Source organism: Embiotoca jacksoni, unplaced genomic scaffold, assembly GCF_022577435.1.
Source record: "Embiotoca jacksoni isolate LCO1_2020_lvr unplaced genomic scaffold, fEmbJac1.0.p SCAF_6, whole genome shotgun sequence".
Taxonomy (NCBI): domain Eukaryota; kingdom Metazoa; phylum Chordata; class Actinopteri; family Embiotocidae; genus Embiotoca; species Embiotoca jacksoni.
Window position 1 is genome coordinate 13,087,198 of NW_027185414.1, and position 26,870 is coordinate 13,114,067.

The 26,870-nt window shown below is 43.2% G+C and overlaps 1 protein-coding gene across 1 annotated transcript in view; it reads left to right on the forward strand.

The window, feature by feature from the left end:
- Nucleotides 1–816: 816 nt before the first annotated feature.
- Nucleotides 817–26,870, forward strand: part of gse1b (Gse1 coiled-coil protein b) — a 171,519-nt gene continuing 145,465 nt past the window's right edge. The window contains exon 1 of the mRNA XM_069174622.1: nucleotides 817–1,218. Coding sequence (XP_069030723.1) covers nucleotides 1,048–1,218 — 171 coding nt within the window. The 5' untranslated portion in view covers nucleotides 817–1,047. The remainder of the gene's footprint in view (nucleotides 1,219–26,870) is intronic.

The window sequence follows — 26,870 nt, forward strand, 5'->3', positions numbered from 1 at the left end:
GCGCAGGGTGAGCCCTTCTTTCCCTTCCTGTGGCTTCACTCTGCTCCTCGTGGTGCATTACCCATCAGTCCAGCAGGTACCACTCTTGTCTGTGGCAGCTGCCACACCTCACTCTTGCAGCAGTGGCAGAGCTTCCAGCTGGCTGATGTGCCTGTTCTCCAGCGCCTCTATGTTGTCCCCCTTAATCAGGCTACCAGTCCTCTCCATCCTTCCCAGCCTCCTCTGCAAGAAGGAAAAACCCCAGGACCTATGGAGTGCATACCGGAACCTAAGGCTTCCCATGACGCCTGTTTTCTCTGTGGTCAAGAGTGCGGAGGAGATGTGAGAGTAGCATACGCACAGGCTGGTGTTGGCAAATCTCGGGGTGTGATGTACTTTCCTTTCATCAACATGTTGCCGTGTCCACCCAATGCTCAGGGGGTGAGAAACGGCCGTGTACACTGCTGCCCACAGTGCCACTTTATCCTGGAGGAGATCTGGGGTGCGTATAGACTCAGCCTTAGTGAAGACCTCATCACCTCTGTCAGCTCCTTCCTCGTCAGGTATCATGCTGCCATGTCCATTGAGGCGTCTGGACCACCTCACTCTCAGACAGGGGGGGCCTCGCGCCCCAGCAGCTCCATGTCAGTGTGCTACCTGTGTGGAGCTGAGCTGTGTGCAGGAGCGGAGTACCAGCTGCATGTCAACCCACCTGGTCGCTGTGGGGAGAGGGAGCCTTTCTTCCCATTTCTGACGGTCCACGCTCCCGCTCCCCGTGCCAAGCCAGTTGACGCCACGGGCCTGGTGTCAGCATGTAACCTTTGTTACCATGACCTGCACGCACAGTGGGCCCAACATGAGAGAAAGGGCCTGGGTCCCTCCACCCCTTCTACCTCTAACTTAACCAGTGCCAACTACCAGCCCCCCAGCTCGCCCTGGGCCCGTCAGTACAGCTGTGAGGCTTTTGTGTGTTTCTTCTGCAGGCAGGAGCAGCGCAGGCACGGTAGGCTGTGCGCTGTCACTGTGGCCAGGCTACCTGTGTTTTTGTACGCACCTCGCAGCTCACGCATGCTCCTGGTGGATGATGGGAGGAGGCTGGTGATTGGCTCATGTGTGGAATGTAAGGCAATGGTGCAGGTGGGACAGAGCATGCAGCAGGACAGGACTAAGATGGGACCTGGGGCCTCAGACGGGGAGAGGAAAGACCCAGAATCAGCCTCTCCACAGTCTAGACACAAGGTAAGAACAAAGCTAACAGCTGGATGTCACTCAACACAGTGTTTTCCTTCTTTTTTCCTTATGTTGTTTTAATTGCAATTCAATCCTGATCAGTTTGCTAAAATGACAGTTTCCTGCCATCTGTATACCCCCTACACTCACACACTCACACACACACACACACACTCACACACACACACACACACACACACACACACACACACACACACACACACACACACACACACACACACACACACACACACACACACACACACACAAACAATAGCTGTGCAGACTGTGTCCTGATATGACCTCTGAGTCCAATGACAAGGGCTGATTGAGAAATGTAGGGTAATAATCATGATTAAATGTATTAATGTGCTTGAAACTGCTTACTTTTTAGTACAATACTGCATTGTGCTCTGGGCAGAAAGAAGAGTGCGTTCATGCGTGCGTGCGTGCATGTGTGCGTGCATGTGTGCGTGCATGTGTGTGTGTGTGTGTGGCTGGAGACTGAAAAGACTCAAATATTTATCAAAACTTCCTTCTATAAACACCAGTGGAAAACTATGGGGATCTGAAGGCCAAGGCCAGCCCTGTGTTTTCTGTGTACATGTGAGTGTGTGTGTTTATTTGAGCAAGCATGACTGAGTATGTCTCACCTCATGCTGAACAGTTTGTTTTGATTTGAGCGCTGTGAGGGGTATTTTCAAGGAAGTCAGTTTAAAACATGGCAATATTTCTTTTGACAATAATTGTGACAATTGTCGAAACAGAGATGCGAAAATAAATGCCCACTCTGCTGTTTAGACCTGTTTTACTTGTTGCACAGACCCCATTTCCTAAAAAAAAAAAAATCTAACTGATTGTTTAGAAGTGTTCAGTTGAAGTCTGGATATGGAGAACAATGATGTAAATCATCTATCAGTGTCAAATTAAATCTAACTACTTTGTATAACGGAAATAGAAATACGAGGTAAAGAAAGTATAAATTGGCCCTGTCTTAGGGGTTTTAAATTGATTTCTTCTATCGATGTACAGTTTAGTGAGATGCAACCAAAATGACAAGTATGACATACATTACACTATTCATATGAATATGTGAATGTAGGCAGCCCAGACACTAAACAGTATCCACAAGTGTTTCACAACTCAAACATAAAACAGTGTGCTCTGCAGCATCTGGCATTAAACATTACGAAGGTCACACCTTCAGTTATTTACTATTATCAACATATTATTATTAAAATATTGACACATTTTCATAACACCCATGAATAATGTAATTAGTTATTTGATAACTGGTCCCTGTTGATGCCATGAAGCACTAATTCTCTCTCAGGAGTGTAGTAAGAGCACAGTGTTACTCCCCACACTCCCTCATTCAGTCATTCAAGGACATTGTGCCTACAATTCATCCCATATTTGCTTAATCTGGCGAAGATGTTTGTTTAAAGACTTGGTACGTGACAACAATTGAGTAGTGTGTTTTGTCATAATGCTGGTTTCTGTGGATATTCATTTCTGTATCTTGTATCAAGTGTTGTTGAGTTAAGATGCTTGAATAAGTGGTCCAGATGGGTTTACTCAGTAAACATTACATCTGTACACTTTCTCTGAGGAGAGATCATCCTGTCATCAGTCATGTTTGTGCCTTTTTGTTGCTTCTTAGTCTTTCCACAGTTTTCTTTTTTGACTCCTCTCTCATCAATACACATAAACTCCTATTCCTGCTGGTAAAACGTTGATAGCAGAGCTTTTTCAGATGAGCACTAGCCAGGCTGTAGGCTGTGGGGACACTGTATGCGGAGGACCAGGGCAGGACATTTGAGGATGGTGATGTGTTAATGGAGGAGCATTTAGCCAGTGAGAGACGACCCTATGAACAGATCTCTCATGCAAACAAACACTGAGTGTCCGAACATGCATGACACGTGAAGAACATCTGTGGATGCCATTCACACTCAGCAACCTCAGCATGTTGCTCACTCAAACCAGTTGTCTGGTGATGTCAACCTATTTCTCTCTCTGTCCCTTAACAAAGTGCTTTGAGCAATCAAAGGTCCTGTACAATCTCCAAATTTAAGGCTTTATTACTCTTCAGAATGTTTCCACGTGAGCCAGTCCCAGATGAGCTCATAGCAATCATATGTAAGGGGATACTCCGGAAATAGAGTATAATTTTGGGACCTGTTTTTCTTCCCACTAAGGTTAGGGGGATCATAAAGTGGGAGGCATGAGAGGGGTGGCAGGGTGGGCAGGGTTTTAGCTGGTCATTTTGGACCGGGACGGTTGCAGGTGTCAGTTTTGGCCTGATTGAGGGAGTGACCTTATGGCTGAGATAGTGCCAGTGTGTGTTTCTGTGGGGGGTGTGGTGCAAACGAGTAGTGTGTGTGTGTGTGTGTGGGGGGGGGGGGGGGGGGGGGGGGGGAAACAGGTGTTTTGTCCTCTGGTGTCATGCTTGAGAGGGTCTTTCATCACTGGTGTTTGAGCAGTCAGGAGGGAGTACCCATCTGGTTCCCCTTAGCACTATGTCTGCACTTGAGGGATCTGTACAAATATAAACACAGAGTCATGTACAGTATTGTATTGTATTTTGTTAAGTTTTTCATGCTGCAAACCCTCAAAATACAAAAATGCAGCAGGAACAGATCCAGAAAGGAATTTATATTTAATGTTTACAATCAGAGACATAACTAGGACCAAGACAGAGACATTGAACCCTTAATTAAGGCTCCAAAGAGATCTTACTTTTAACAGTCATCATTATACTGCTTGGTTTGGTGTAAACATTACAGCGCATGTACGAATGCATCTTGTTAAGTGTGAAAAGGGTGAATGATGCTGTGTTGGGTGACTTTCCCGCTTGGTAAGACATTAATTAGCACATGAAATAAGATCTGCCACACGACACTCTTGAAGCTGTTAAAAGTAACACACAGGTGTGCACACAGACACAAGTGATGGGTGGTTATCATGTTCTCTGTTCTGCTTCTGTGGGTTTAATTAGTATGTTGGACATGACCTTTGCCAGGTGCGTAAGTATAGACGACCAGCTGGCGACTGAGGAGAGGGGGCTGGTCAGTGACACTTGCACTCTCAGTAAAACAGATGTCCATTGACTGTACTTTTTAAACTTTATACAGTTTTATGCAACTGTTTGGGCACTCCTAGACAAATGTAATGTTCAGTTTGTTTTTTATTTTCTTTTAAAACTGTTTAAGGGAAGTGTTAATTCAACTCTGTGGTCATTTTGTAGGATGTAGTTTGCCGTGCTGTTGCGTGTGCCGTATTCTACTGACAAGTGTGCTGTTATATTGTCCACCCCATTTATATCAGTGAGGGAAGGGATAAATAGTAATGCAATGCCACATAACCCCAAAACAGAATATATCCCCATGTCCATGCTAACACGCGGCCAGGTTTATATTGACTTAGCCTTTTCGACCTAATTTTTTTTATATATACTGCACCTACCAGATGTGTGTGGTGTCAAACCTGCAGAATATCCCATAATTGGTTTGTGTGCCACACATGGTGCACCATAGGTCAGTGAAAAGAAGGCAGTCTCAGTATCTTACCTCCCTAAATAACACGCTAATTGCATAGGTTGTAAATTCAATGAAAGGTGCAGCTGCCCTGTACACTGAATCCCTAGTAGCACCAGGTGTGCTGTAGGTGGGCCTGGACTTAAGACTTAAGAACAAGGTGTCCTCCAACAGATGGTAAGGCCCCCACAGAATGAAGCTTATAGCTGAACCTCCTGCTTCCCTGCAGCCAACACAGTTTCCTCTGCTACTACAAGGGCATACTATATTGAAACGGCAAATAAATCGATGATTAGTCAGGCCTTGCAATTATAAATGCTGTGGGATTGAATGTAGATACAGAACATAAGCAAGCCTCTCAGACGCCGACACAGTCATACGTGTGAATACAGTGTGAGTCTGTATCCATACACATGATGTTTATTTTTGAATGGCAGTTTTCTGAGTGACTGTTTTGAGTGGATGATTATTGTTGGCCTGTTTAAAGAACAAATTTGTGTTTCTGTGACTGAGTTCAATCAATCAGTTGATATGTGTGTACGGGAGGAGTTTGTGTGTTGCATGTGCTCATGTTTTCTCTGTTTATATGCTGCTCCTTTTTGATGCACATGTGTGCGTAATGCGTGTTCATGTTTGGTGTAAAAAAAAATCATCTGTGTTCTCGTTGCATGGCCCAAATCCTATAAGGGAGGTATTTGCTGTGACAGGAAAAACATGCCAGCATCCTGACAGTGTCGCTGAGTAAGATTTATGGCATAGTGAAAGAAGAAATGAATGCAAAATTACACATTAAATTTAGACGCAATGTTGAAAACGAAGGGAAAGACATTACCCTGAGTGAATTATCGGAAAAAGACAAAGAGAAAAGAATAGTGGGAGGGTGGGAGAAGGTGAGGGAGTTAATGGGATTTAAATTGCAGCCAGAAGAATACACAAGAAAAAGGAGTCGCATTCTTATCATGTTATCATAAAAGGAAATATTACATCATGCTAGCCACGGACTGTGTTTTACCCAGAAAGGGTATTCTATTAAGATAGTTATTGTGAGGTATGTGAGATGTTGTGGCCTAAACACATGGTGTGAGCTGTCCATGTGCATGCCGGTGTGAGCTGTCCGTGTGTGTGTGTGTGTGTGTGTGTGTGTGTGTGTGTGTGTGTGTGTGTGTGTGTGTTTGGTCAGAACCGTTCATATTGCGTGTATTGTGTAAAGTTTCTGCAGCTGTGCTTCTCTCCTCTCCCAGCAGTGCTGTCTGACAGACAGCCTTGCGTTTCACTGGGAATCCTCTGGTATTTGAGGGGCTTAATTTCAAAGCTGCTGGAGGTGGGTTTTGATTTAGCTCTCAAAGCTTTAATCACTCTCTTCCCGCTAGCCTCTCTCGGTGCTGCATTCTTGCCCATATCTGAATGGAGAGATCAGATCGTGCTTGGAGTGGATGAGATGGATGTGTTCCAGTGTTTCAGGTCTTCCCTTTTATGTCTCAACCCTGCAAAGACAAACCCGTATTTAAGCCTACCCCACTACTAGTTTGAGGGGCACAACGGCACCCCTGACCTGTCTCGTAACTCTTAGCTCTACCTACTGCATGGTGTGTCCTGGTCAGTGTTTGACACTGCAGGCCTTGGCCCTCTAACTCTTTGTAATGTCAAAGGTGGTGTGTGAGGTTTCTGTGTCAGTCTTCAACATATTGAAAAAGAGAATCCTTTGATCTAGCCACAGTAACCCACTTTCATCTGTTGGCACATAGTAGATACAGTACATGGAAGCAGGCCAGATGTATGAAGAGAAAACAATATAGGACTCAGAGATGTCATCCATTCTTTTTAATGAAAGCTGCATATGGCCAAAAGTTCTGTCTTGTGCTGTTCACTGCACATCAGTTGCAGTTTCCCTGAACATTCTGGTCTTGCAGACTCTACACATGAATAAATTTTAAAGCTTAGAAAAAGAGCTTGTCTTGGCTTTGGAAAAGTTTTATAAATGTTAACTATCTTGGCTTATTTATTTAATTTAAAAAATAAAAAAAATAAAAAAAAATTGTTAAGCTGTCTCAGTCGAGACACCTCTAAGGCAGGTGGTCCAAAGGGAAAAAATGATATTTATACTGCTGGGTTTTTGTTTGTGAAAGTAACTGTGGTTGGCCATTGCAACAACTGGCAGCGAGGCTAAGTCGCAGAACCATATCCAGCTCATGGTTGTATTGTAAGAACTGGACCTACTCCCACTTGCTTTGAATAGAAATCACCCCCTCACTGTATTAGCCAAAAACATTTTCTTGCTTCCAGATTTGCTTTGTATTCGTGTTTCTCCCACTCAATCCTGCAGACACATAAAAATACATTTGCTGCACTCTGGGGAGGTTTTGCTAATATAAAATCTTCATGGGTTAAAAATTCAATAGTACAAATTATAAATATTGATCTTGTCTGCGGTCCTGTCAGCACTATTACATGTCTTTTAATAATAGTGGTCTATGTGTGAAATGCTTTTTGATTATTTTTGGTCCTCCTTTGCGACAGATTGGCATCGAGGTTGAGTTGCCACACAATATTCAGCTGTGTTGGCTCTATTTCACTTATTAGTAATTTGTTTGTATGGTTGAAAGTATTTCATGTTTCAAGCAACACCGTATCAAGACTAGGTGAGAACTTAGGAATATAGTTGTCCTGTTATACACTGTCAGAGTGGAATGAGAACTATCAATTGCAAACAAACACGGGAAGTCACAGCAATCTGCCGACCATTGGTGCAACTTTAAACTCTCAGTCAGTCAGTGACAAATGGCTGAGCCTACTGTTGCACTCCAGACAAAAATAGATTTGTCAACCCAAAGACTAAATTGTTGTGGAAGTAATGTAGCCTCCTTAGCTACTTAAGTACTTTTGACATTTAAGTGTATCAACACTAGTAAATTTGCTTGTTTGGCTACTTAGCTAATCTAACTATTTGCCAAACGTTGCCGTTAATTAGCAGGGACACACCCTTTCTGTGGCTACTTAGACTCATATTATTTGTAAATTCAATGCAAATCATTATAAAACTGAAGATATTAGTAGCAAACCAACAAATAGCTAGCTGTTGATCAGGTTTATGTAATAAAGATAAGTTGGTAATTTATTTTTTTCTTCCACATGACTGTAATTAGCGACGTTTGTGTGGTTTGATTTCAATGCAGGAAATGCAGAGAGACAGACAGCTAGAGAGCAGTGGTCTTGCACAGAATAAAACACTGGGAGTCAGATGAACATTTTTTTGTGTGAGTTACAATGTAATTGGGAAACTTCAGGATTATCAGCATTAACGTTTAGGAGCTAATTTGTCATTCCTGCAAATGTCTGCTAAAGTACCAAGCCAAATGGCATAGGTGTGTTCATGTATAGGTTGGCAGTCCAGATGGAGCAACATCAACAAATAAAATCATAAAAGACGCTTGAATGGTAAAATTCTCTGGTGGACAATTGATGAGAGGAGAGAGAAAAGGAGGAAAGCAGGAGAGAGTGATTGAATTGTCAGAAGATTCTTCCCATCCTGTGTCCGTGTTGTTTATTGCAAATGAGTGAATAACCGTGTTGTAGCACACAGCACTGCAACTGTGAATAAGTGCATGGCAGTGCTGCTTTTGAGTTGCTATTGATTTTCTTTAAGGAAAAAGGTGTTGATGTTGGGACCAACGGGGTGGTGGAGAAGGAAGTTGTGGTTTTAGGGCTTGACAGTGTCAGACCTTTGGAAATCTGGGTGCAGTTTGGTGCAGTTTGTAGCTGACAGATGAAGACATGCTGACCTTTTAACCCTGCAGAGCCAAGTAGAGAGAGGATATCAATCTGGTGCAGCACTCAGGGACAGGGTCACCAGAGGTCGTATGTCGTAGAAACTATATATGATTTGACACACCTGTTTAGCCTTTTGACTTTAAAATATACTTTAACATTCTTTGTGATTCTGTCTATAAACCCTTTCAAAAGGGCAGGCATGAGAGACTTTTTCTCAATGCCTGTCTGTTGGCAGCGGGCAAAAGGCCAGTCACTGGAAAGGCCTAAACAGATTGTTGAGTGACCATATTCCAAAGAAATATTCAGAAAATAAATAATACATTTAATGTCATCACGCTGATTGTGGGGATTCCTCAGAAAGTTGTTTCACTTTCCATGTCTGGGAACTTCACTTTCTTTTTATATCTCTGACTTGACTTTGAGGGAGCTGTTGCTTCAGACACCAGTGAGATAATGAAATACAACCCATGAAGTCCACTTTCAGAGCTGTAAAATGCTCTAAGACAGCGTTTTACAGCTCTGAAAGATGATCACAGTGGCATTGATTGTGCCTTTTGTGGTGACAGTAGTAAACAGTATTAATACAGTACTCACATTATACCAGGAATGTCCTCTTTCACTGATATGACTGGCCAACCATCTATTTGTTGCTGTGGCATTTTTGTCACTTTTACCATTCAGTCGCTGCAACGCCAGTCAGTCTGAGCACAGCCTTGATCGCAATGTATCAAATTGTTGCAAGTTGACCTTTTCTTTTGATATTGAATTGTAACCCATGTACTGTGTCTAAATGCTTACTGAGTTGTTAGAGGTTAATAAATATACAAATGCCTCCTCTCTTATTCTTTTGTTTTTGTTTGCATTGGTTGTTTCTTGTGTCAAATACAACACAACCACAATAACTTTTACAACCTCTGTGACCCTGGAGGACACCTGGTTCTCCAAAAACTGTCCTTTTTGAGGTTGAAACCTTACACACCCATGGTACACACACACACTGGTATGTTCACTTATTTTGGCTGGTTACACCTCCTCCCAAGACTGTGTAGTTGTGTACAGGCTATGCTTGACTGAAATTTCTTCGACTCTTCAATCAGCTTTTAGGACGGAGCAGGTTACACATTTGTGATCACTCATGGTATATTGAGTTGGGCTGAGTAATAAGACAAAAATAACTGCAAGTGGAAAACCCCTGTAAAGGTGTGCAACATCTTCTTTACTCATCCACATCCGCTAATCATTTTGGAGCTAAAGAGAATAGGAATGCATAATTGTCTACCATCGGTTTATGTGGTGACACACTAGTGGATGGCAGGTGCACTGACTTTGACTATGATTGTTACCGAGAGGCCACCATGTTCTATGGTTTTTGTGCAAAAATAGGTTTTCTTTCAGCAAAACCTTTTTTTAAGTCATTTTTTTAAGTCATTGAAACGTAAATATTTAACAATGTATAATTATTTTTACCTGTCAATCTTGCCTCCCTAAAAAGTAATATCCACATCCAATGGACTCGACAGTGTGAAAAGTGAACAAAGAGGGCCATGTCCCCACTGTGAACTGTTTTCAAAAGTGTTTTTGTGGGTGCCCATTTGGCACCAAAATATGTGAATGCAATGAGCCAGGAAACCTCTTGTCAACTGTGAAGCTTGGAGTCCTGTGAGAACTAAGTCATGTGAGTTTGGAGTGCAGTGTTGGTGTAATGTGGTCTGTTGTCTGGGTCCTAAGTGAGGTTTGTGTACAGGCGACATGTGCTGCTTCTGTTTCATTGTTGTCATGATCTTTTTAGTCTTTGAGTTTTCTGGACTGTACAACATGGACATGGTAACTTCACCCACATGTTTATCGTTGAATTTAGGTTTACAGCCTTTTCATTTGTCATAGGGAAATGTCAATCAAACAACCGCCACCTCACAAATATATCTCTTTTAAAGCCTTGAACAAGTTTTACATGAAATAGACATCAAAGTCTGTGTACAAGTCATGGGGAGTACGAGTACTTATGTGAAATAAGGTTTTATAAAGCCTTTTTGGCTCCAAAGGAATACATTGCTTCAGGTGATGGTCCTTGAGTCCGCATTGGTTAGATCTGAAGACTACTTTTTGACAAGGAAGAAGAATGCTGGGAATATAAAGACACATCAGGTTCTGCAGCAGTGATTTAAAATCTTTTGGTAAAACTGTCCCTCATGAGACTGACAGTGTTGTAGAAGTTATAGAAGTTAAATCAATGCAGTAATCTTTTGATTTATAAAGTACTGATATTACAGTGTGTACATTAGAAGGATTGCCATTTCCTGTAGGAACTGATACCTTTATGTAAAACCTATCAAGGATAAAGTAGTTCTCAGAGAAGTTGAGGGGGTGTGCAGTTGCTTCTGTGCGATGAGTTTTCTGCTAGATCCCGTGGATAGTTGTAGCATTGAGCCCTTGTCTTGCGGATGCTGTTCTAGCTTCCTACATGATTAGAAGATTCTTTGTTACTCTGCAGAAAATTGTTTCTTTTGTTTTGTGTAAATGTGGTTTTGTTTATTTCTTTTTTTTTTTTTTTTTTTTTACCAGTTAAGTTTGAAATATGCAGCAGCACACGATTTCTGGCAACTATGCTGGATGAAACTTCTTTTCAAACCAAACAAAGCCCTCAGGGACTGGCAGTGAACAGCGTACATCCTGATGTTTGTCATAGACATCTTCTGTACCGAACATCTGCTTTGCAGAAAATTCTCCTGTATTGCCACACTGGAGCCTGGCATGATGTGGCAAGAGGCCAACGTGGAAGTGTGGTTACACTGTAAAGGCTGTCATGCTGCACTGGAGTCTGGGCTTTGCACTAGTAAACCTGGTTTGACTGTGGTAATTATAGAGGACAGAGGGTAATGTAACTATAGCTCAGCCCTCTCCGCCAGCTGCCTTCTGGCCATAACAAAGTCATGTATAAATGCATACATCCATAGACTTGAACTCACACACACACAGACACACACAGACACACACACACACACAACACAACACACAACACAGAGAGTGTAATCTTTATCGTCATTTACATACAGAACAGCTGCAAGTGTGTGTGACTGGGTGTGTTTGTGAACGTGTGTCTGCCAGGTGGTTGGGAGCACTGGCAGGTGTTTGCTCTTGTGCTGGCGAACGCAGCTGGATTGTGCCACAGCTGTACGTCTGTATGTCTGTGTGCATGTGTGGTTCTGCACCTGGACACAACTGTATTGTGTGGCAGCACAGTAGCTAATAGCAGACCTATTTCCTTGCCAGACTTTTAACATGTAACTTATGCTCTCAGCTGACTGGATATTATTCATTGCTATTAGGTGCTACTCATTAGTCTTGCTCTTTTGGACCTCCCAAGTGTTGCTGAAGGTCCGGGTGAATGTGATTTTTCATTCTTTGGCTCTTCCCCTTCCCACTTTCTTTCACTTTGCTCTTGCTCCTGCCCTCCTGCCCGCCCTGCTGATATTTCTAATGGGGTGAAGAGAGGGAAGACTCACCCTCACCCTGCTGTCAGGACAACTGGAGATGTCAGCTGGAGCACTAAAGAGCTCTCCGTAATGGACTAAATATACTATGCACCCTCTTCCCCTGCACTCAGCACACAGACAATCCCTGGTTCCAACCAACCAGTCACTAGATCGCTTCACCTCTTTCTGTCAGCCACCCAAAGAAGAGATAAAGATTAACATTACTGGTGATCTTGTGGGAGCTTATTTTGGCTGAAGGAGACATTCCCTTCTTGGATTTCTCCCTCCTCCTCTAAGCATGCCCAAGTCCTGGCCCTGACCCCTCCGCCCACACCATGCCGCCCAGCCACCTGGTCTATCACATACTCAGCTTGTCCTGCCAGCTCCAGGACAGCTGGGAAGAAGGAGACAGGGACAGGGAGGGAGTTTTGGACTAAGCCTTTGAGGCTGGAGCCCGTGATGCCTCTGGAAGAATGCAGACTATACAGTAGCCCTGGCACGTTTAGTATTATGTGGTCTCTACACTGTGCACCAAAAGTGGATCTCCAGCTTGGAGTGACCACATGGCGGTGGCACTCAGATGATGTCATACACTTTGTATAGGAATTGTCAGGTATTGGTTGTTTGAAGAGCCTATTGCTGTGTATCATCTGACATTTTGTAATGACTTAGTTTGGGTTGTGATCCTGTTGTGTTGGTAATCCAAAGCATCATGCAAGATCAACTTCAACAGAAATGCTCTCACTGACCAAGCCATAAGTAGGCAGACACACAAATATGAACACACACACTTATAGTTAGGAGTTATTGAGACTTTGTGAATAGTTTCCATGGGTGAATATTTCCCCACACTGACATGACCACACTATGAGTCAGAAATAAACTGATACAGTTTCTATATCAGTGTGACAGAGATACCACAGATACTTCCAGGAGGCTTGTCATGATTTATTTGTTGCTTTTTGCCTGCTATCCCTTTCAAGTATGCCATTTGCAGCGTTGAAATGTTATTAATATAGATTTCATGTGGCTGTTTACCACTTCTGGTTACGTTTATGACTCAGTGAAAGCATGCCTAACCTAATCCAAGGCTATGAGGCTAGCAGGATGCTAACACACGACCTGCCAGCTTGGTCAGTGGCATTTCCCACATGTTCAAAAGTTGTGTGCAATGTGGACCAACATGCTATTCACGGTTTACTCGCCTCAAGGCCACAGCGAAGTAGCCAGAGTGGTAAGCCACCGCAGTAGCTGCATTGTTACTCACATGTATCAAGATTTATCATATGTTTCCCAACTGGAGGCGTAACATGGATGAAGTACATCTCTATCTTGGTAGAGGAGAAGCATTATGAAGAGAAGAATGAGATTATGAAACAAAGTGTTTTCTCCTCAAAGACTTTCCCGATTGTTATAAATACTTAAGTTGTTATGAGAGGCTATAGACGCAGAGGGGCTCTAGATGTTTTTATGTTCCTCTCTTCTACAGGGGGCTATAAAAATAGCACTCGGCTCCAGTTAGGTGTCAGAGGTCTTCTTCCCTCTCTCTTTTTTTGTTCTTTTTTTTCTCCCAGCTGTGTCTTCAGTCCATCTCTCTCCTTCTCTCCCTGATCCATCTATCACCTCAGTCATCCTCTGTCTTTCTCCACACCCCCTTCCCCACCCCTTTTGCCCCCACACCCCCCTTTTCTTCTTTCTCCTCTTTCTCCCCTTTCTCCCCTTTTTCTGTCTCTTCTCCCCCCCTCCTCTTCATCTTTCCCTGTGGTATTAGCTGGGCCACATGTTAGCTGGCCTCTCCTGGTGGTGTGAGCCCCATGGCAGGCCCTGGCTCCAGGCTGACGCGTAGCTCGGTGTGTGTATGTGTGTGTGTGTGTGTGTGTGTGTGTGTGTGTGTGTGTGTGTGTGTGTGTGTGTGTGTGTATGTGTGTGTGTGTGTGTGTGTGTGTGTGAGTGAGTGTGTATGTGTGTCTCTGTGTCTCTGTGTGTGTGTGTGTGTGTGTGTGTGTGTGTGTGTGTGTGTGTGTGAGTATGAGAGGGAGGACTGTAATGTGTTCCTGCATGCCTAACAGTGTGTGTGTGTGTGTGTGTGTGTGTGTGTGTGTGTGTGTGTGTGTGTGTGTGTGTGTGTGTGTGTGTGTGTGTGTGTGTGTGTGTGTGTGTGTGAGTGTGTGTGAGTGTGTGTGAGAGGGCGCTAACACAGTAACCTGATAGTGGTGCGGCTGTGCAGTACAGTGCGGAGCAGTGCTGTGATTTATCCCGCGGGCCCAGCAGATGGCTGCAACAGGAGTTTGTTTAAGTTTGCTTCAGAGCTGGGCAAGCAGCCAGGAGCACAGAGAAGGCTTGCCAGAAAAATGTTCACTGACTCTGGATGCCTAACCACACTACTCCCCCTCTCCTCTCCCTTCTGCCTCTCCCCCCTAACCCCTCACAGCCCCCTCAGTCCAACACACACACAGACACACACAATCTCTTGCAGACTTTCTGTCGCTACTCTCCTTTTACCCCTCTCTAATTTCTCTTTTTCCTCCCATCTGCTTCACACACATGCTTACATACATATACACACTCGCGCGCAAGTACACACATACACACACACACACACACACACACACACACACACACACACACACACACACACACACACACACTAGTTTGTGCATGCTTGACTGTTCTGTTGGTAACATCCTTGGTGCAGACATGATCTCACACCTCAGGAGGGGGTATTAAAGACTGATGAAGTGTCCATTTTGGTGGGGGTCCTCTGAACACAACCATATGACCGACACGTTGCCTCTGACACTGGAAGAGAGATGAATCTCTGCAGCATAAACACTAACAGACAGAGGCACACATGCACAGCCATGCACAGATTTACCATGTGCACACATAGCGGATGATTTATGAAATAAAGTCCAGCTGGATTCTGATGTCCGTTCATTGCTTTTTCCTCATTCTCTGAGATTCAAACTCTCTGTTTGCGAAGGTGATGACAAATCCTGTCACATCGCTTTAGGTCACCCGGGTGATAACTCTTGACCTCCCTCTCCACACATAAGCTTAAATTTTCCTGCCTTATCTCTCTCGGTTCTTTTATTTGCCTTTTCCTCTACTCCGTATACTCCTCTTCCACACAGAGTTCATCAACACAAATTCAAGGTCACTATGACTAAATGAGATAAAGCAAAAGACATCAAAGCAGACACAAATATATGGTGGTGAATGGGTGTTTTTAAGGGCTTTTAGCTCATGTGCAAGGTTGGGAACATTTTGTAAATGGTCTGGTACTGAAATTGACTAATTGGCAAAGTTGTAATCAAAAGTTTTTTGTACTGATACGGGTTGTTTTTAGTTTTTATACTTGACCAACCACGAAACCTTTGTATGATTAGACTCACTGTAATATTTTCATCAAATATACAAAGAAATATTCAACCATATGTTTGTATCAAAAATGTTTTTTATCAGTTATCCTCACATTCAGTTTATACGGTCCTATACAATATATCAGCTGTATTTACATTAAGGTATTTGATGTTTCATTAGTAATAGACGTATATTCTCTTGAGCATTTTGATGCAGGGCATTGTACACAGTGTATGTTTACAGAAAATGATTAAAGATTGACTGTCAGGCACATGAGGAAATGTATATTTTTGTCAGCCAGATCTCTACACCTAATTCATTCATAGATGACCCATAGTTATCCTGGCTGTTAAGAATTTGTGTGTGTGTGTGTGTGTGTGTCTGTGATGTGTTTGTTTTTGTATGCTGATTTCTTCATCTCCCTCATCATTATTGTGTTCCTCCACATGTTTCTCACGTTTCATTCTCACCCTTTGTGTATTCCCTGTGTCCTCAGTGGCTTCTCCAGTTCAGTGATGCCCAGTACTATCAACAAGACAGGTTATGTGAGAGAGTGCGTACTGAAGTCATGCATACACATAAATTATGGCGACCTTTTGTGTGTATATGAGTAATGTGTTTATGACCGTATGCATGACTAATTGTGGAAGCAGTCTGGGACATTGTGCTTCGGTACAGATCCTTATTTCCTCTAAACATCAGTCATTCTTACTGCTTGTTGTGCTTTCAGGTCAGAGACACACAGCTGAATGTTATCTGTTCCATGTAAGAGTTTGTTAAGAGTAACACTGAAATGTTTGAATTACTGGAGGAATCCGCTGCACACATAATATTTATAAGCTTTCTTGCATTACGGGTTTCATACTTTTACATATCTGTTTGTACACAGCTTCAAATATAATAGAGGGCAAATAAATGGTCAAGATAATACAGTGGTTCTTGTCGCTTTCAGCGTAGCTAATGCCAAGGGATACACTATAATGTTAATAAATTATAGAGGGACTCTGTAAAAGGCATTTTTTGCAGTTTCCAGCATTTTTTTCTTTTATAAAACCACTATGAGGAGCATATAGAGATATCAGAAAGTAACAATACCAGGCTAATAAATACTGGGGGTGTCAAGTCATTTGTAACTGTTTTCAAGGTATCCAAATGATATGTTTCATTCTCTCACAAGCTATTAGTGTAGCCTGTAATAATAACTTAGATTGAACATTTGTCTCTTGAATGAAAAATGAAATGATGCTTTGAAAATGTTGCTGACCTGTGACAGCACCAACAAATGTAAATTTTAATCAACAACATGTTGCCCATCTCATACCAAATATACTGTGTGATTGTCTGCTAACTTGAGAATAAAAAAAAAGAATAGCTTTAGCCTTTTTGACTGATGGTCATCTTTAAAGAAATAAAACAATTGTATAGTGCTGTCCAGTGACAACAGATGCTTGCTCAGTCCATTAATTAAATGTGCTGCCACATTATGCACTTATTATTTCTGTAAAGCTCGGAGAGACTTGTCAGTATGACATCCACACTCTGCTGCTGCTTGCATGTGTTTTTTAAACCACTTCAAATGCAGTCAAGCGACATCAAACAGAAGGGACAAAAAGAGGAGACAGGTAAAGAAGAGAGAATTCTTTATTATGCTCCGAGTCCGCCTGCAGCTCTGCTCCTTGATGCCCTTGGAAGACAGGAAGTGAGTGGGTCACAGGTCAGGTAGCTTAGCAGCCTGCTAATGAATATTTATCTGTCAAGGTTACAGTCAGTTGACACAGATGTGCTTCTGCCAGACTCATTATTTTTAAGCGTGCTTGTGTCCACTCATTACCTTAATAAACTATTTATACCATAGCATACTACTCACTTTAAAATTGAGGCTAGATAGCCTGGATATTAGAGATACTGAAGATACCCTTCCCAAGCACCCTTTACTTCTGTCACCAAATTTTGACAAAAAGCTTCTAAAATATTTAAATTACTTAGATTTTTTTTTTTTTTTTTTTTTTTTTTTTTTTTGTGCTTTATGTATTCAGTTAAACTGACATGAAGTTCTAAAAGGTGTTTTTAATCTCCACGTTGCAGGTAATAAAATTAAATAAAATGCTCTTTATTGATTGTTGTTCTGAAATTCTATTGTAATTGCAATTCTAGTCAGATATTGTGTCCTTTTATAAGCCCATTACTTTGTCCTGCTGTTACATTTTATGACTGGATCTGTGAGATTCATCAGCAATCCAAGAAGTCTCTTTCCATCCATAGCTGCGCATCACCTTTGATCTCCAATCCAATATGGATCAAATCCAGTACACTGTGGATCAGTGAATGAACACAGTATGACGATGGATCTCTGTGGGTTCTTGATCCCTAAAAACATTGAAATTCATAAGATAGTGTTACCCATGCCCTCACTGTCTCATGCATATGATAAGACTTGGTGTTTGGTCCAGTCCAGGTGGGGTTTTGTGAGCCAGTTGTTGTTCACCTGCTGGTTTGCCTGAGGAGAGCAGTAAGCACAACACTTTTTACAAACCAGAGCCTCAGACAGACTGACGCTGGTTGAGCAATGATCCGATGCTGTTTGACTTCCACTCAATGTGGAACATGTGTCCGTAGAATTGGACTGATAGCAGGCTTTGGATGAGTTCCCACAATGCACAGCTCCACAGGTGTCTGAGTTGGTCAGAGTTTTGTCCAAGCTTATGATTGTGTGAGAAAGGCAGTATGAGTCTTAATGTTTACATGTACACACATGAGAGTGTTTTTGAGCGCTGGAGCATCTTGAGTATCTGTCAGCAGAGATCAAAGCCGTCTTTCTCTGTTGTTTTCCTGTACTTTGGCTGAGTCAGTGTGCATGGAGTCTGAGTTGCTTTTATGGAGTGTTGCTGAGCTGGTCAGCCTGCATGCGTGGCTGTGGTCCTGTTGGATCTCTGTTATAGGCTGTTAAAACTGACTGACACTCCTGCTTTACAAGCTGCTATACATCAACCAGTAGACCTGTTGCAACCGTGGGAACACAGAAATTGTTCTGTTGGTTTGTGTGTGTGTGTGTGTGTGTGTGTGTGTGTGTGTGTGTGTGTGTGTGTGTGTGTGTGTGTGTGTGTGTGTGGTGTGTGTGTGTGTGTGTGTGTGTGTGTGTGTGTGTGTGTGTGTGTGTGTGTGTGTGTGTGAGTCAGCGAGTAGTGGGGATCATTGTGAGGCAGAAACAGGGCCTGCTGCTGAACGATAAGGCCTGCTGACCTTGTAACCTCAAGCTCGCTGTGACGAGGTCATCTCAAATTACACCGAGCCAAATGTTCCCTGTCTGCTAGCATTAAAACAGGAAGGTCTGAACGCCCTCGAACAGGAACCTTTCCTAACCCTGTGATGGATGATGGCCTTCTGCCCAACCTTATGTCTAATAAACAAAGACAAATGGACAAACATGGGCACCCAGTGAAGACCTTATGATATGGTCCTATATTATTTCACTCATGATAACATTGGTAAATGGAGGTAAAGATATCCCAAATTGGCAAATATTTTTTGTTAATTCATTTGAGGTCAAGAAAAAGCTAATGCTGGCAAATGTTTGTGTTGGCTCAGGTAGAAGAGAGGGTTAGATATTAGTCGAAGAGTTACTGGTTTGATCTTTGGCTCCCTTTGTCAAACTGTCTGTGGGCAAGATGCTGAATTCTCAGATTTATGTTTTTTTGGGCAAAAATACCTGTGAAATGAATATAAAGAAATCAGAATTTTCCACCACCTTTCATCCACAACCCATTAAGCCACCGAGTGATCATGTGTGTGCACTTGGTGTGTGTGTGCAGAATAGGAGTTGTAGGTGAGAGTGAGGGCCATGTGTGTGGAGGAGCAGATTTCCTGTGTGGCATTGAATTGCCCTGCACTGAGGTAAATATTTGAGAACTGCAGGCACCATTAGGAGAGGGTCTGTCTTTGATGGGGGGAGGGGGGAAAGAAGGGAGGGGGGGGGGGGGTTCTGTGAGGCAGAGGATGATGTCAACTTTACCTCAGTGGATGACATTGAGAGAAAGAGAGACAAGAGGTTAGTGTCTACATGTAGTACAGTGAGTTTATCATTGAAAAATAATTTATTTAATTCAAAGTAGAGTTAAGTACACTGCTGACCTCTGTGCCTTTGTTTGTTTGTTTGTTTGTTTGTTTGTTTGTTTGTGTATGTTTATTGAAAGTTAAATTACCCAGCACTTTCCTTGTGACATCCCCTCAATCACCTTTTCTCCACAGATTTTTGTGGCACCCGGGTTCTGTTCAGTGATATACATCCACATGTTTTGAACGCAGATATCCTGATGAAGTTTGGCTCTCAACAATATTGCTGGACAATTAATTGAATAATCAATTGATTATGTTCAAATGCCAGCCCTTTACTTTAACAATGACTTTTATTTTGTCCCCCAACCATAAGTGGCAAAAGCTTGCTCACAAAAAGTCCAGCCAAGCTGCTGGGACTCTTTGTTCTCACCCTTGATGTCTGTATCTTTGTCTTTTTCAGTTTCTCCCTCCTCAACTCTAAATCTTCCACCTCCTCCTCTCTTCCTCCTCCTCCTCATTCTTCACCTCCTCTGTCTGCCTTAGTGCAGAGCAAGCCAATCTTCTCTGGCGCCTATGTTGTTTCTTTATTTTCCCCTCTGGAGGAGTCAGATTTATTGGTCCAATGTTTGTTTTTTTTATAACTAATTTTGGTTTGTCATTACTTATCCATCAGCATTACCAGACTCGTTTTTTACCTGCTCAGTGGTAAAAGGTAGTGTTAAATGCTTAGTGAGCTATCTGGTATAAACCACGTGTTTATACTTGTTTGTGTGTGTGCACTTGCATGTGTGTTGGTGTGTGCATGTTCGTGCGCGAGTCAAGCACAGATGTTCTCTGAGGCTCCAGTTTTTAGGCAGCAGTTCTCCCTCTCCCCTCGCAGAAAAAAGGGAAGTGTCTAATAAAAGGCGGGCGTATGAGACAGAATGAGTCACACACACCCGCACAGAAAGAGAGAGAAAGAGTCGGCTTCCATCGATCTCTGAGCTTGTGAGAGAGAGCGAGTGAGCGAATGAGTGCGAGAGCGAGGCAGGAAGCAGGGAGGGAGGCTGTGCCAAGCTGGAGCTGAATTCCTGCCAAGAGTCTACTTGTTTGCTCGTCTGGCTGGAGCCAGAGGCTGACCTTATTAGCTGGGAGGGCAGCCGTCTTATTAAAACACATCTGGCGCTCAGGGAGCCCAAATAGTCCTCATATTGTCTTCCTGCTTGCTCCTGACCTTGCGTTACCTAGCAGGAATGCTGACAAGGGCTTCACGCATCTGTTGAGAGTTTCACCAGGGTCTCTCTCCCCCTCCTTCCCTCCCTCCTCCCCTCCTTTCCACCCTCGCTGTCTTTGCTGGCGCCTGCACGGTAGCTCTGTGGGACCTGTTTTTCTTCCTCCCCCCTTTTTCCTCTTCCCTCCCACCCTTTCCACTCACCACCCCTCAACACCACTACCACTCTTCAGTGTAGGGTCCCGGTACCCCCCATGGAGAGGCTTTTTTTTTTTTTTTTTTTTTTTTTTTTTTTAATTTTTTTTTTTTTTAATATTTTTTTTTTTAGCCTGCCAGGTTGCTGTGTTAATACAATTATTCCTGTGTGTATTTGTTTTATAAGGGGCTGTAACTTGGTCCTGTTTAAATAGCTCTTTGCTGGTTATTTTAAAGTGTGGATGGTGCAGCGTCCTGGGGCTGCCCATCTGTTTTGAGAGGGGGGCTTTTTTTTTATGGTATGCACAGTTTCTTATAAGAGAGGAGCCGTAGGTAGGCACATGACGTCAACAGGAACCAGATCCCAGTAAGCCAATCACTTGGACTTTGAATATTTGGACCCCCTCCTGTGTAGAAAGTTTGTTTTTGGTTATATTTATTGTGACAACTCTACCTGCTGGACTCTGCAGGTCCATACAAAGGTGTAGGTGGACTGTTGTTCACTGGCCTGGAAACTACACCATCATCACCCAACCTAACACCTGTAAGCTGCTGCAGATGGAGGGGAAGTGGTCCACTTTACACGCCCACCGTTACAGTCAAACACTTTTCTCTCTCACACCTGCAGTGGTTTACCCGTGTACGAGTTCACCTTGACTTGTTAGACTCTGTAAATTGTGCCTGTTTGTTGCTGTAGTGGCTATACTATGCTCAATTTGTGTCTCTGCTGCCCTCTGACCCATCAGCATCCTCTGAACTCAGTGTGGCTTTCTAATTCAATTCTAACCTTCGATGCCCCCCTGACCCTGGCCCCTTAAACACACATCAGACCCCCCAAATGTCCACCACTGACTCCTCTCCTCTCCTCTCCTCTCCTCTCCTCTCCTCTCCTCTCCTCTCCTCTCCTCTCCTCTCCTCTCCTCTGTAAATGAGAGATACAACAAGGTGGGGGTCATTCTGTTGATTTTTCTTTTGTGGTGAGCGGCGTCTGAAATATTGAGAGATTATAAAACCTTTAAACAGATGCACATGAGCGATATCAGTTTCCATGAGCAAAAAATGTGTGTTTACAGTGACAGAATCACATCTGTGATTTAACATCTGTTTGCTGGTGGAGTCTGGACTTACTCATCTCACTCACAACACCACTCCTTCTCTCCCTCTCTCTTTTCTCCCTCCATACTTTGGCTGCACTGGACATCTTGCTTTCTTTTTCATCTGTCTGGCGTGTGTGTGTGTGTGTGTGTGTGTGTGTGTGTGTGTGTGTGTGTGTGTGTGTGTGTGTGTGTGTGTGTGTGTGTGTGTGTGTGTGTGTGTGTGTGTGTGTGTGTGTGTGTGTGTGTGTGTGTGTGTGTGTGTGTGTGTGTGAGAGCTTTGTTTTTGTGCATGATACATCATATGTGTGGTTTTGCTTAGTCTCCACACCCATCAGCTCTGTGTATGTCTTCACTTTTCTCAGACTGACTTGCTCTCTCCCAGCGTAACACCACAGCTATTGATGTGTCATTTGCAAACTCATGGATGTAGCCTCTGGTGATTCACATCTCAGTGTCCGTCTTTGTCCTCTGCCTTTATTTTTGTTCTACCAGATGCCACAATGACTCACTTTTTAGTTGTGTGCACGTGTGTTTTTCTGTGATCTTTGATGCAGAACAGAGTGGTCACCACTGGGTATCTGCATTTAGTTTACACACATGCATCCTTACACAAACACACACACTTGCCTGCTCTCTAACCTCCATTCACCCATGATCTGCAAAACCTCTGTCATCAGCCGGATACTTTGCACTGATTGGCTGCCAGCGCATTCTATGTTACAAACATCGCTTCTAAAAACTGCATGGCAGCGGAGATGAGTATATCTCTCTAGCCTGGGTTTGACAGACACATGCAGAAGTGAACGTGACCTCTGACAAGCAGAAGGGGGGGACACACAAAGACAGCGAGAACAGCACTATATTGTGTCATTATAAAGTGGAGCTGGTAAAGCGATTAGAGCTTTTGACTATGTCTGACCACCAACTCTTTCATCCCCCTATTTAACACACGCACACACTTAGCCCAAGGCCTCTGGCTAAAAGCTTTATTTCATTTTATCCCGGACTGTTAAGGAACTTTATTTGCTCCAAATCTTTTTACTCTCATCTCAGCTGCTGTGTTTGTTCTGTGTCCACACCACAGATACATACCCCATCTATAGTCATACTCTGAATGTTAGGGAAAGCGAGAGAAAGACTCTCTATATGTACATATAGAGAGAGTTGACTGGACAGACCCTGCATCCACTGGGGAGATTCCTGACATTCCTCTACTTCCCTGCCAACTACAAAGACACCAACTCCACAAGGCACATCACAGCTCTGCCTCATTACACTCACATGCACAAAAAAAAAAAAAAAAAAACGCCTTCTACAGTATGCTTATCATTGTTTCAGAGAGCACTGTTGCAGCCTAAAGATCCAATTACTAAAGCTGAAACAGCCTATCTAAACAAGTAGAGAAAGATGGATTGTTGTCATCTGCATTGTAGAGTGCTGTGTGTGTGTGTGTTGTGCTTTGTGTGTGAGTTCATGCTTGTGTGTGTGTCTGCCATGGGATGGGTTGTAAAGTGGAGGTCTCTTCCTCCCTCCATTGATAGAATAAATACCAGCGCTTCCTCCCTCTGCTCTCTGTCTCTTCCTGTTGTCCCCCTGGTGGAGGGAGGACAAGACATGCCACTTCCAAAGCTCTCTTACTCTCCTGTCTCTTTTCTTTTTTACATTTTTTTATGTGTTGCTTGTATTTTACTTTATTTTTATTCTCACTGAAAATGCAAAACTGCATTGTCAAAGCGTGCATTGCGAAAACTAGGAAATCAGAAAACATACAAATACCAAACACAAAAAGTGGAAGTTAAAAACAATAGTAATTTTGAAGTCACAAGTGCACCATCTTGCATTCCCTCTTGTTTATTGTTTAACCATCATTATCTATCATGTGTCTGTTATAAGCATATTTTATGATGGCTATGATGGTGTTTGTGTTAACTGCAAACTGATTATACCTGTTCGGCTTTACAGGACATTTGTGTGTGTGTGTGTGTGTGTGTGTGTGTGTGTGTGTGTGTGTGTGTGTGTGTGTGTGTGTGTGTGTGTGTGTGTGTGTGTGGTGGCCAGGTCCTCAGCATGGGAACAGCTGTTCAGAGCAGCTCCAGCCACACACACATGGGTCTGATTAGCACTTGGTGACTCCCTCCCTCCCTCCCTCCTGCCCTCCCAGCTCACCTCCCTCCCTTTTCAGCGGGGGCCGCGGCACGCTGGCGGCACCAATAATTTTAATGCCTAGTCTGAGTCTGCCAGGAGCGCAGGCATGTGTGTGCTCACCCGCATACACACTGCACACAGACAAGCACACACACACACACACACACACACACACACACACACACACACACACACACACACACACACACACACACACACACACACACACACACACACACACACACACACACACACACACACAGACATACACAGCCACAGAGTCTTGCCAAGAGAGGGAGCAAAAAGCTCTCATGCCTTGATCTGCTCTTTTCCTTTTCCCTCTCCCTTCCCCCTCTCTTTCTCTCTCTGTTTAACCCTGACCTTCTTCTTTCCCTCCTCCTCTTCCTCCCTCCCTCTCCTCCACAGATGTTCTACCTTAACAAGTTCAGAGTTGACTTGTGGGGGTCTTCATGTCCTGTACTGCTGTACACTAATCCCCTTGTAAATGTTATATATTGCTTTTGCCTCATTTTTTTTTCTGCCTCCCCCTCCCTGTCTTTCTTTTGGCAGATTTGTCCATTCATCAGTCTGTCTCTTTATCTGAATGGAACAATTTAATGACTTCATTGGTGTATCTATCTATCCATCCATCTGTCTGTCCGTCTGTCTGTGCTTCTGGAGTCCAGGAGGAAATGTCTTTCCGTGGCAAATTCCACATGGAGCAGATAAGACAGGAGTGGGTGTAATAAGTCACAGAGAGAGAGATAAATGTGTGAGAATGAGAGAAGGGAGATGATGGGGTATTTTGGCTTTAGGGAAAGGCTGTGAGATAGGTTGACAAATATAACTACAGTTGGAGGAAGGACAGGAGAAGGAGAAAGGTGTTGAAAAGGAGTGATAAGATGGTGACCAGAAGGGAGTGAAGAAACAAATACAGTGTGAGAGACAAAAAATAGATCACATACAAAGGAGAACAAATTTAAGAGAGGGAGTGAGAAGAAAGTGTTCACCATGACTCATCAATCAGTCTCCACTTAACCACACAGTCACACAGTCTCTCTGTGTGTGTATTGATCAAACAAAAGCAGCACCTTGACATCACACTTTTGGTAAAGTGAGCTGATTGTCAGATACAGTAGTTGCATTGTGTTAAATGTAAACATAGAATCCCCATTTATATAATGAGAACAATTTCTATGTTTTATTTTTGAAAAGTATTGATTTAATTTTACATGTATTAATATACTAATATATGCACAGTAAATTTAAATAAGGATTGAGTAAATGTGACATTATTCTTTTTGCCCAAAGCTTGTGGTTTTTAGAAATCTGTTGTGGATTTTGATGCTATTATATCCCCTTTTAGATTTTTTTTTTTTTTTTTTTTTCTGTTAGTCTCTCCATCTGTGTCTCTTTCGCTGTCTCTTTACTGGATGTAGTGCTTCCTGTCAGGAAGTGCCGTGTGACAGACCGATATCCAGTTAGAGAATAGATTGGGACCTTGTGGCTGATTCCAGACATCAAAACCACCAGCGTCTGCCGTGGTTGTTTGATTTGTTCCAAGTGACTGCAGTCTGGACATATTCTCTGTTTCAGTTTCCTGCTGCTGGAGACGTCTTGTCTTTCCCCGTGACATGTCGTGGAATTTATAAGTCATCTTCATTGTCACATCAATGAGTCTACATTTAATACCTCCTTTTTTCAACTATATATTACTATCATTACTGTTTATCTTTGATGCAAGTGATTCTTGGCAGTTGGAGTGCTATGGTGTGTAGAATGTGTAATGATATCATTAGCCACCAGATGGTGTCAGTGCTCCACTCAGGAGAGGTCTAATCCTGGATAAATGCAGAGGTGGAGATCTCCAATTAATAAAAAATGGAGAGCGCAGTAGGTGTGCACCTCGGGCGTGAACCCAGGTATTTGTTGGATATTTAAAGCAGACTGACTGTAACTGCCTGGGCTTGTATGCGTGTATCTTTATGTTTGCATATCCATTTTGTGAGTGCAAAGTGAGCTTCCTTGTGCAACAGTTCAAGCCATTCTGTACCACTGGGTGGCTTGGAAATTGTGCACAAATGTACGTGTGGTTTTGACGAGTGGGGATTGGAGCAGCTGTTCAAATGCTTTGTACAGTAATTGCTGTTGTGTGTGTGCGCGCGCGGGTGCGCTAGTGCGCTCGTGCTTGCATATTGTATGCGTTTGCATATGTGTGTGTGGTGTATGGTGTCATCACTCGGGCTGTGTTGTGGTAGACTCTCGGCTCCACACACTAGGCAAGTCTGTAATTACTGAAGCCAGTGCTCATAGACACTGTGTGCTTGTACAGTCTGTGGTCCTCGCTCTCTTTCCTCTCCCCTGAACTCTTCCTCACTGATTCCCAGTGTGGTCCCAGCTCTGGTTTGGCCACGAGATCTGTCTCCTGTGTTTTGGAATTTGGAATGTGTCGGTGCTTCGAGCTCATTCACTCTCATGCTTCACTGATAAACACAGGCACACACACACACACACACACACACATACACATACAGAGGTATCATACCATAAAGGCCTCACTGACCAACTTGACCCTGCCAACAAGCCAATTACACATGACACTGTTTAGATACATGCATTTTAAACATTGAGCTAACACATACCAGACATGTTTTGGAACTGTCCTGTCACCATTGTGTGTGTGTGTGTGTGTGTGTGTGTGTGTGTGTGTGTGTGTGTGTGTTTAATCCAGCTGTTGCTCCAGTTCAATCACACCTGGGATTGCAGATGGTTTCCTGCAGCCTGTTTGACCTCCAACATCTTAATATTGATTTTAACA